The sequence below is a fragment of the Jaculus jaculus genome, chromosome 1, assembly GCF_020740685.1.
Source record: "Jaculus jaculus isolate mJacJac1 chromosome 1, mJacJac1.mat.Y.cur, whole genome shotgun sequence".
NCBI classification, from domain to species: domain Eukaryota; kingdom Metazoa; phylum Chordata; class Mammalia; order Rodentia; family Dipodidae; genus Jaculus; species Jaculus jaculus.
This window is the reverse complement of record NC_059102.1, coordinates 314,960,037-314,971,611: the sequence shown is the minus strand read 5'-3', so window position 1 is coordinate 314,971,611 and position 11,575 is coordinate 314,960,037. Positions and strand designations below refer to the sequence as shown.

Genomic DNA, 11,575 nt, shown 5'->3' with positions numbered 1-11,575 from the left:
AGGTAGGAAGGAACGGGCCTAAGAGTCTACGGGACTCTCAGGTGACAGTTTATCTTTAATGCCAGGGGTCTTTATGAAATGTGGCCGAGGGAGACAGCCTTTCCCAAACATGAAAGGCTGCCCATTCCGTGTTAACAGGTTGGTCGCTGAAACAGCTGAGGCTTAGAGGCCAGATCTCCCAGCTCCTCTAGTTGGCCCTTCCGGGAGCCGCCCGGTCTACTGCAGGAAGGGGAAGGGGCCAAAATGTGGGGGAAGGCGTGGCAGGAAGGGGTAACTGTGTGGTCAGGGAACTGCTGGCTGGTGCGCAGCTTCGCAGTTCTGTGGGAGCTTCTGATCCCAGCTCACAGCCCCTCCGTCCCCTGCCCAAGATGATGATTCCAGCAGTGATCTTGCTCTTGCTCCTCTTAGTTGAACAAGCAGGTAAGTCAGTGGGTTTGGTGAGGGCCACATAGCTGGACTCCAGAGTAGGAATCAAGAGCGAGAGGACTGGAAAATGGCTTAGCAGTTAGTTTTAAGGCACTTGCCTACCAAGCGGAAGGATCCAGGTTTGATTCCCTAGAACCCACATAAGCCAGGTGCACATGGTGGCGCATGTGTCTGGAGTTTGTTTGCTTGTGGCTAGAGGCCCTGGAGTGCCTATTCTCTTTCTCTTTCCCTTTCTCTGAATTGGGGACAGAAAGAAAGCTGATAGTGGGCAGGTGGGTTCAGGGCTGAGGCAGATGTAGAGATCTTGAATCTAGTCCCATTGGGTCCCCCACCTGGGCACTAGCAATTGCTCTACCTATATGGCTCTTTTCTTCCCTTCTTCCATACTGAGTTTTCAGGACTGATATGAAGTCAGTTTGTCAAGGGAAGAGGCTATTTGTAGGCCATGAAGAGTTGTTCTGGAATGTTCCACTCATGGGGATGCCCTGATCTCCAGTTAGTTATATACAAAGCCCCTTTAGGAAGAGAAGGAATTGGCTGTGTGTTTGAGAATGAGGCAGGGCAGACAGAGTAGGCATATTGCTGTTTCTGGGGTCCTCAGAGCCACACCATTCTGTCAACAACTGATAAGAGGAAGGGCAGCATAAAGTACCCTGTTCTAGAGACTCAAACTTTAGCTGAGGCCTAAGAGAGGGAAATGGCAAAGTCCTGGCTGCTGGCAGGTACTAGTTTGCTTAAGAACTCCATTTAGGTTTTGCTTACTTCTTTGGGTTGTCTGTGTGGGAAGACTGTCTATGTAAGGTGTGACTTTTGTTTTTCTTTATAGCAAGCAGGGGGGGGGGGCGGTGAAGAGAGAGAATGGGCACACTAGGGCCTCTTGCCACTGCATATGAACCCCAGACACATGTGTCATTTTTTGCATCTGGCTTTACGTGGCTACTGGGGAATTGAACTAGGCTGTGAGGCTCTGCAAGCAAGTACTTTAACTGCTGAGATCTCTTTCTAGCCCTTTTTTTTTTTAAATATTTTTAAAAATTTTTTATTTATTGAGAGCGACAGACACAGAGAGAAAGACAGATAGAGGGAGAGAGAGAATGGGCGCACCAGGGCTTCCAGCCTCTGCAAACGAACTCCAGACGCGTGCGCCCCCTTGTGCATCTGGCCAACGTGGGACCTGTGGAACTGAGCCTCGAACTGGGGTCCTTAGGCTTCATAGGCAAGCGCTTAACCACTAAGCAATCTCTCCAGCCTCTCTAGCCCTTTTTTAAAAAGTTGTTTTTATTTATTTGAGAGCAACAGAGAAAGAGAGGGCACACCAGGGCCTCCAGCCACTGCAAACAAACTCCAGATGCATGCACCCCCTTGTGCATCTGGCTTATGTAGGTCCTGGAGAATTGAGCTTCGAACTGGGGTCCTTAGGCTTCATAGGCAAGCACTTAACTGCTAAGCCATCTCTCCAGCCCTAGCCCTTGTTTTTGTTTATGAGATATGGTCGCATACAGTCCAGGCTACGCGAGAACTTACTATGTAGCCTATATCCATGGCTGGCCTTGTACATACTCCTGATCCTTCTGCTTCCTCTTCTACCTTGCTTGGCAAGGAGTTTTGTAGAGGATTGGCTTGGCAACAGCTGGGTGTTTTGTTTTTTGTCTTATTGTTTATTTGAGAAAGAGGCAGATAGAGAGAATGGGCACACCAGGGTCTCTAGCCACTGCCTTGTGCATCTGGCATACATAGGTCACAGGGAACCTGGGTCTTTAGGCTTTGAAGGCAAGCGCCTCAACCACTAAGCCATCTCTCCAGCTCAACAGCTATTTTTTTGAAGTGGGGGTATTAATAAACTCAGGGAAACTGAAAGAGAATGCTTAGGGAGCAGTTTCATGAGCCCTGCCGAGAAGGTGGAAGAAAGTATTAAGTGAGCCACTGGCCTGTTGCCATGGATAAGGAAGGGGGCCAAGGCTGTGGCTCATAAATGAAAGCACAGGCTTCGGAGACAAAATACCTTGACTTGAGTCCCAGTTCTTGCTTAACTCTGGCCTGGAATGAGTTGTTTAGCTTTTCTGGGTGTCTGGGTTCCATCATCCATAAAATGACAATGCTGATGTTTCTCTCGCAAGGTAGTTTTGAATTGATACAATAGTGTGTGTGTGTTAGAATAAAAAGTACTGTGCTGATCAAAGTAACTTGACATGTGTTGGTAACATGCATCCTCTCAGTGTTAATATAGGCTGGGAGCCATCTCTGGAGCCCAGACTCTATATGATCTTTTGAGGCAGGGCCTTACTATGTAGACAGAATGATCTCAAATTTATGATCCTCCTGCCTCAGCTTCCCAACTACTGAGATTATAGGTATATTCCACCATGCCCAGCTCCTATGAGATCATTTTGTTGAGACAGGACCCCACATTGTAGCCCAGGCTGGCCTAGACTCATCATGCAGCCCAGCATGGCTTCACACTCAGGGCAGCTCTTTTGCCTCAGTCTTCCCAGTGCTGAGATTATAGGCACAAGCCACCACACACAGGTCCTATGTGATTTTTTTTTTTTTTTTTTTTTTTTTTTAGTTGCATAAAACTTCCCTTGGCAGAGATCGAGAGTGGGTAATAGGGCAGAATATGGGGAGGAACCCATTTTTGTGGTCATTCCCTTGAGCTGTGGCTGTTGTTTTAGCTTCATGGTCAGTGAGTGGTATCTAAACAGCCTAGGAGAGCAGACCCCTTGTTCTTCGTGTGGTGTCTCGTGAGACAAAACTATGAAGCTGAGAAGATGACCAATAATAGAGTAATTGCCTTCCCTCCCTTCCCCGGCTCACATCCTTCCTGTCCAGCCCTCAGCTACAGGTCATAGGACTCAGAAGAGACATTGTGGTTTCTTCTCTGAAATTTGCCACAGCCTCTCTTCCTCCTCCCCCTTTCTGCTGAGGTTTTTGTCTCAACCCAGTGAACTCAGATGAGTCCTTGAGGTGGATGAAATGCCTAGTGGTCTGATGAACCACAAGGCTGAAAAGGGGAGATTTGGGACTGAGGGGGAAGTCTTCATTATTGTATGTAAGAACCCACCACAGGGCTGGGGAGATGGCTTAGTGGTTAAGGTGCTTGCCTGCAAAGCCAAAGGACCTCGGTTCAATTCCCCAGGACCCACATAAGCCAGATGCACAAAGTGGCGCATGTGTCTAGAGTTCATTCTGTCTTCCTCTGCCTCATTTTCTCTCTCACATAAATAAATAAAAATTAAAAAAAAAATTAAAAAAAAAATTAAAAAAAAAGAACCCACCACATTTCCTATCCGACCCTAGGCTGTGAGAGAGAAGAGAGAGAGGTTAACAGAAACAAGACTCCAGAGAGGGAGATGGAGTTTGTTTCCTTGGACAACTCCCTTCTAGGTGCTGTCCTATCTCCTGGAGCTCTTTCCCTTCTCTCTTCTGAGAAGTAACCATGGGCACCCTGTGTCCCCCTAGCTGCCCTGGGGGAGCCTCAGCTGTGCTATATCCTGGATGCCATCCTGTTTCTGTATGGTATCGTCCTCACCCTGCTCTACTGTCGACTCAAGGTAAGCAGGTGGGGTGAGGGCTGGACTGAGAAGTGGAAGGGTGGTGGGAAGGGGAATGAAAGGGGTTCTGTGGTTCAGAAGGAAAGGGGTAGGTCCCCAACTTCTCCTTTACTGGTTTCCTTTCCCTCACTCCAGATCCAAGTGCGAAAGGCCAGCAATGAGGTATGGACTCTTTTTCCTGTGCCTGGCTGTCAAAGATTTTAAACTCTCAACTCTTCTGGGTATTAGCCTCTGGTCTGATGCCTGTGGGAGGGCATGTGTCTTGGGTGCTAATCTTCATTCAACCCAGAGGCCCCTCTCTCACCTGAGGGTATGTAGCACCCTGCCAGCTCACCAAGGTACAAGTAAAATATCTGGGGCAGCAAAGAATCGCAAGGTGACAAGGAATACATGAGAGAGTTGTGTGTTGATGTATGTTTGCAGACATGAGGGCAAACATATATTCCTATCTCAGAGTAACCATGTGAGTGCCCTCTAGCCTAAGGTAGCTAACACTAACATTAACCCTGAAACTGCCCCGGGGAGAAAGGAGATGCTGAGCCCCTTAAGGAGGTGTGGGTCTCTAATGTCTTGCTCCTCCTGTTTCTGCAGAAATCAAATGCTGTTTACATGGTGAGTGACCCTGCTTTCTCTACAAAAGGGTCAAAAGAAGAGGGTGAGGTGGGTGGGGCCTGGTTATGGGCTCAAGCTTAAGATCATCCTTTGACTCCCATCTGCAGGGCCTGAACACCCGGAACCAGGAGACTTATGCGACTCTGAAGCATGAGAAACCACCCCAGTAGTTTTAGGACAGACGTCCTCCCTCATAGTCTTTGGCTTCTAATTCTCTTCCAAGCTCTCATGACTGGCATCATGTATGACTTCATTTTGTTAGTGCCAAATGACCCTCCCATGTAATTATGCTAGCTCCAACTTAAAACCCATTAGTACCTTCTCCCTGTTAAAGATGTATGCTCAGATGCTATCCACTGGTATTTACTTTTTCAACCCATCCGTTTTCTTTTCCCCATCTCCAACTTCCACTCAGTAATGGAGAGGGAGTGCCCACAATAAAACTGTCATATATTCATTTGTTCATGTATCATGTATTGGGTCAACTTCTAGGATTTGGTTGGATACTGAAGGTGCAGCTTTAAAAAAAAATGTGTGTGTGTGAGAGAGAGAGAGAGAAAAAGAGGTTTATTTTGGCTTACAGGCTTAAGGGGAAACTCCAAGATGGCAGGGAAAAACAATGGCATGAGCAGAGGGTGGACATCACTGCCTCACCAACATAAGGTAGACCATAGCAACAGGAGAGTGTCAAACACTGGCATGGGGAAATTGGCTATAACACCCATAATCCCACCCCCCAACAATACACTGCCTCCAGGAGGTGTTAATTCCCGAATCTCCATCAGCTAGGAACCTAGCATTCAGAGCACCTAAGTTTATGGGGGACACCTGACTCAAACCACCACATTCCACCCCAGGTCCCCATAAACTGATATCCATACATGATGTACAGTACAGTACATTGAGTCCAACTTTAAAAGTTCCCACAGTTTTTATCAATCCCAATGATGTTCAAACATCTCCATAGTCCACGGTCTTTTAACTGAGCCATAATACCAAAAAAAAAAAAAAAAAAACCCAAAACCCATGATGGCGCAGAATAAACATTCACAATGAAAAAGATGGCATTGGCCATAGCAAAGAAATATTCAACCAATACAAGATTTAAAACCACCAGGGCAAACATCAAATTTTGTAGCTTCAAGTCCAACAACTCTAGCCAGTGACAAAACTCCAAGCCCAATAAACCAGCAACAAGTCTCGAGTTCCAATTCTGCCCCTCCAGCTAGGCTACTCACAGTCCTGGAAACTTCATCTGGGGCCAGCAGCTCCCCTCAGCAGCCATCTCATGGTCCCGGCATCTCCACTGCCGTCTACAGTTCATCCTCACGAGGCTCCATTGGGTCTCCATGCAGGCGTCCAGCAAACCTGCTTCACACTGCCCATTTTGCAAACACAAGACTGCCTTGCAAACTCAATAACCCTCTCTTTCCTGCATTTCATATACTCCATAATACCAGGTAGGGTGCCAATTCGTTAATCTGGGGTGGGGTGGGTAATAAAGCAGATTTTGAAGAAACAGGACACTCCTTGAGCACACAGGCCCCTTCAAAAGAGTCTACATTCTTCCTGTTGCCCCAGTGCAGGTCAGCTGGCCCAATCTCTCAATTGCAGCTGAGTGGGCAATAGTTCACATAAAAATTTCATTTTTTGTGTGTCATATCCCTCTGCTCACACCAGTTCATTTCTATACAATACAACCCTGCACAAGTTCTCAAGACCCAGCTATAACAGCAAGCCTCTCACACAAACTGTAGCCCAGTCCAGACAAAGTTCTTTCTCACCCTCATAAGCCAAACCTCACAGTCCATAGTTCTTACTGCATTCAGGTCTTTCAACTCTGACCAGAATAGTCCATCCAGCTGTACTTATAGCACTGCAAGACATCTATTGGACCAAGGTTTCAAATCCTTCCACATTCCTCTTGAAAATCAGCTCCAAAAGGCCAAAGCCACGTAGTCAAGTGTCTAGCAGCAATCCCACTCCTCAGTACCACTTTACTGTTGCCGTCAGGTTCACATTGCTGATAGAAATCACCCAACCAAGAGCAGCTGGTGGGAAAAAAGAGGTTTATTTTGGCGTATAGACTTGAGGGGTAAGCTCCATGGTGGCAGGGGGAAACGATGGCATGAGCAGAGGGTGGACATCACCCCCTGGCCAACATAAGGTGGACCATAGCAACAGGAGAATGAGCCCTAAATTTTTTTAGATTTATTTGAGGGCTGAAGAGATGGCTTAGTGGTTAAAGTGCTTGCCTGCAAAGCCTAAGGACCCATGTACAACTCTCCAGATCCTACTAAGATGCACAAAGGTGAGGCAAGCACAAGGTTATACATGCCCACTAGGTGGCACAAACGTCTGGAGTTCAATTGCAGTGGCTGAGGCCGTGGCACACCCATTCTCTGTCTCTCTTTCAAGAAATGTTTTTATTTGAGAGAGGCAGAGAGAGAGAGAGAGAGAGTGGGTGTGCCAGGGCCTCCAGCCACTGCAAACGAACTCCAGTTGTGCTCCCTTGTGCACATGTGCAACATTGCGCACTTGGGTCACTGTGCGTCTGGGTCATGTGGGACCTGGAGATTTGAACATGAGTTCTTAGGTTTTGCAGGCAAGTGCTTTAACCACTAAGCTATCTCTCCAGCCCTGAAGATGCAGTTTTTACTAAGACAAATTCAGTTCCCAATGTCACAGGACTCAGTCCAGTGGACTTCAGAGCTACTTTGCTCAGTTGAAGTATTATGCTGACTGTACTCGGGGAAGGGATGAGACCCTTGTCTCCTAGGTACCCTTGGATGGAACTGGAGCAAATGATATGTTCCGTACCCTCCCACTCTGTGTTGGCAGTGTAGACATATCTGGAGCCATTAGAACCTAAGTAATGGCTTCTCTGCCCAATGTGGCTTTGTGCAAACCAGGGTTGGTTTGTGGGAGAGCCTATCTATCCAATACCAAATAGTCACCACCAATCTAGTGCATACATACAGGAGTTAGCATGCAGGAGAGCCATGTGAATCCCCTGTGGAAGATTTTATGGTAAAAATAAGTTTCCAAGAGATTCAGGAGGAAGAAGGACAAAGGAGAGAAGAAGAAGAGAGAGACTGTGTGCTTGAAATCCAGCTAGTATATGGGTTGAAAGTACGTAGGGCAAAGGGCAACAAGTTAGGTCCAAATGGGAGGTCATTTCCCCCAAGCACACAGGGGAGTGGCCAAGAACAATCCCTCGCCCCCGTCAGTGCCTGTCCTGTTTCCACAGCTGCTAGGAAGCTTTGTGTGGAAATACTTAAAACTAGTAAAATGCTGCCAGCTCCATCTATGACCCAGGCCTTCCTTCATAATATGTCTAGAGTCTCCAGCTTTCCCCTGGCAACCCCTTGTCCCAGGCAATGCTTTGTAATGCATAGTGAGGTTTTATGTATATATATGTGAATTTTTTCCAAGGTAGGGTCTTATTCTAGCCCAGGCTGATCTGGAATTCACTAAGTAGTTTCAGAGTGGCCTCAAACTCACAGCAATCCTCCTACTTCTGCCTCCCAAGTGCTGGGATGGTGTGTGCCACCATGCCCAACTTTGCATAGTGATTTAAAAAAATATTTTATTTAAGAGAGAGAGAGAGAGAGAGAAGGGAGGGGAATGGGCACACTAGGGCCTCGGCCTCTAGCCATTGCGAACAAACTCCAGATGCATATGCCACCTTGCACATCTGGCTTATGTGGGTACTGGGGAATCGAACCTGGGTCTTTAGGCTTTGCAGGCAGGTGCCTTAACTGCTAAGCCATCCTTCCAGCCCATCATAGTGATTTTTAATTTTAAAATTATTTTTCAGCTAGTATTATGTGATCTGCTCATTAACTTGTATGGGAAATTAACTTGTCCAAGATCACTTTGCAAGTAACAATTGAGAGCTCTGTATCTACAGTTTTCTTTTCTTTTTTAAAAATATTTTGTTTTAATTAATTAATTAATTTGACAGAGAAAGGGGGAGAAAGAGTGAGAGAATGGGCGTGCCATGGCCTCCAGCCACTGCAAACAAACTCCAGATGCGTTTGTCCCCTTGTGCATCTGACTAATGTGGGTCCTGGGGAATCTAACCTGGGTCCTTTGGACTTGAAGGCACATGCCTTAACCGCAAAGCCATTCCTTTAGCCCCCCCCCCTTTTTTTTTCAGTGCTGGGCATTGAACCTAGGGACTCATTCATACTAGCAAAATAATTTCTTTTGAAAAATTTTGTGGCTGGGCATGGTGGCACACGCCTTTAATTCCAGCACTCGGGAAGCAGAGGTAGGAGGATCGCTGTGAGTTTGAGGCTATCCTAAGACTACATAGTGAATTCTAGGTCAGCCTGGGCTAGAGTGAAACCCTACCTCGAAAAAAAAAAATTGTGTGTGAGAATGTACGTATGGGCACACATGTGCCATGGTAAGCATGTTTGGAAGTCTGAGGACAACCTCGCAATGTTTGTTCTCTCCTTCTTTCTTTGTGACAGAGTCTCTCTCTTTTTTCTTTTTTTCAGTGCATGTGCCAGTCTGGTGGGTCCATGAGCTTCTAGATTTTCCAAGCTCCGCCTCCCATTGCCATAGGCTGGTTGGAATTACAGACTCTTTCCCCACATTGCATCTGTCTTTACATGGGTTCTAGAGAATTTAACTCTGATTTTTGTTTATTTATTTGTTTTGTTTTGTTTTTCAAAGTAGGGCCTCACTCTAGCCCAGGCTAACCTGGAATATACTATGTCATCTCGGGGTGGCCTTGAACTCCTGGCTATCCTCCTACCTCTGCCTCCCGAGTGCTGGGATTAAAGGCGTGAGCCACCACACCCAATTCTTAGAGAATTGAATTCTGACCAACAAGCAAGCGCCTTTAGTGGCTTATCCATCTCCTCAATCCCACCTTTTTTTATTTTGCTTTTTATTTCTGAACAGGGTCTCCATAAATTGTCCAGGAACACTTTGACCCAGAGATTGTCCTATCTGAGCTTCCTGAGTTGCTAGGATTATAGGCCTAAATCACCAGGTTCAGTGAAAAGTAGGTATTTGAAAAGAAAAGGAGAAGGGAAGGATCATGAATAGTGAAAGCCTTCAAGATAAACGGAAGAGGTTGATCAACATATTGATGAAACTGGAGCCATCTCCAGTCTATGCGTGGAAGGTGATTTTCCGATGAGATATGAACCAGGATAAGAAACTACCTTATTTTAAAGTGGGACCCCTCTAGCTTCAGGATAGTCTCACTATTCCTCTTCAGGTTGGTCTTGAATTCCTGAGCTCTAGAGACTCTCCTGCTTCAGCCTCCCAAGTACTGAGACTATAAACATACACTATGCCTCAATAAATCCAGAAGGTTTTTTTTGTTGTTGTTCTTATCTTTTTAAAAGATCTTTTAAGCCAGATGTGTTGACACATGCCTTTGATCCCAGCACTCGGGAGGCAGAGGTAGGAGGATCGCCATGAGTTCGAGGCCGCCCTGAGACTACACAGTGAGTTCCAGGTCAGCCTGGACTACAGTGAAACCCTGCCTTGAAAAACAAAATGAAATAAAATAAAATAAAATAAAAGATATTTAATTTATTTATTTATGAGAGCATGTGCACACAAGAGAGAGAGAGAATGGGAACCCCAGGGCCTATAGCCACTGCAAATGAACTCCAGACACATGCGCCACCTAGGGCATCCGGCTTCATGTGGGTACTGGGGAATCAAACCTGGGTCTTTAGGCTTTGCAGGCAAGAGACTTAACCATTGAGCCATCTCTCCAGCCCTTTTATATTTTCTTTTTGAGACAGGGTCCCATGTATCCCAAGCTTCCCTCAGCGAAGGAGGACCTTAAGTTCTGATCCTTCTGCCTCGGCTTCTGAGTACTGGGATTACAAGAGTGTGCCAGTGCCACCATGCCAGTCTTTTATGTGGTGCTGGAATCAAAATCCAGGGCTTCATGCATGCTAGGCAAGTCCTCGACCAACTAAGCTGCAACCCCATCTTGAGAGGTTTCAAATGAAGGAACTTTTGGGGAGAAAGAGCCCAGGTTTCTCTTATTGTGGGATAGGGAAACACGGTGTCCCCTGGATAAAAAGGAAAGAGAAGCTGGGCATGGTGGTGCACACCTTTAATCCCAGCACTCAGGAGGCTGAGGTAGAAGAATCACTGTGAGTTCGAGGCCACCCTGAGACTACAGTGAATTCCAGGTCAGCCTGAGCTAGAGTGAGACCCTACCTCAAAAAATCAAAAAAAAAAAAAAAAAAAAAAAAAAGGAAAAAGATCTTGCTTATTTTGGGAAGTTTTCTTTTTTAACTTACTTATTTGCAAGCAGAAGGGAGAGAAGGAAGGACAGAGACGGGGGGTGGGGGGAATGAATGGGTGTGCCAGGGCCTCTTCCCACTGCAAACGAACTCCAGATGCTTGCATCACTTTTTGTATATCTGGCTTTATGTGTGTACCTAGGACGTCAAACTTTGTAAGCAAGTGCCTCCCTTTTTTCTGAGGTAGGGTCTCACTGTAACCCAGACTGACCTGGAAATCTGCTACCTCTATCTCCCAAGTGCTGGGATTAAGGTGTGCACCATCATATCTGGCACAAGCAAGCACCTTCAACCACTGAGCCATCTGTCCAGCCTTGTGGAATTTTTTTCTTTTTCCTCTTCATAGAATAATTAAGAAGAAATGCTGAGGGGTACCCTCATTTCCTATGACTGTTACACACCTAGAGTTTAGATGATGATGAACATTTCATTTCTTTCCCAGGTCTGTGTTTAACAGTGAACTCTGGAGCCTTTCCAACACCCGAGCAGTCTGTGGGAGACTCCCCAGGCTTGGGAAAGAATCACGGGAACCCCACTCTGTCATTTCCGCCACTAGTCTCTTTGGCCCTTTCTTCACCCTCAATAGCAAAACCCTTCACCTTCGCCTTTTAGAAGCAGATTTATCTTCTTCCTTCCTCCTACTCCTCCCCCACCTCCTCCGCTTCTCCCAGCCACCCAAACACACGAGGCTCGCAG

At 46.4% G+C, this 11,575-nt stretch overlaps 1 protein-coding gene across 1 annotated transcript; it reads left to right on the top strand.

The window, feature by feature from the left end:
* The first annotated feature begins 264 nt into the window (after positions 1-264).
* Fcer1g (Fc epsilon receptor Ig) lies at positions 265-5,046 on the top strand. Its single transcript, XM_004671140.2, has 5 exons — positions 265-420; positions 3,886-3,977; positions 4,113-4,139; positions 4,569-4,589; positions 4,697-5,046. Exons 1-5 carry the CDS (start codon positions 369-371, stop codon positions 4,757-4,759), a joined length of 255 nt encoding a protein of 84 aa, XP_004671197.2. The 5' UTR covers positions 265-368; the 3' UTR covers positions 4,760-5,046.
* Positions 5,047-11,575: the final 6,529 nt, after the last annotated feature.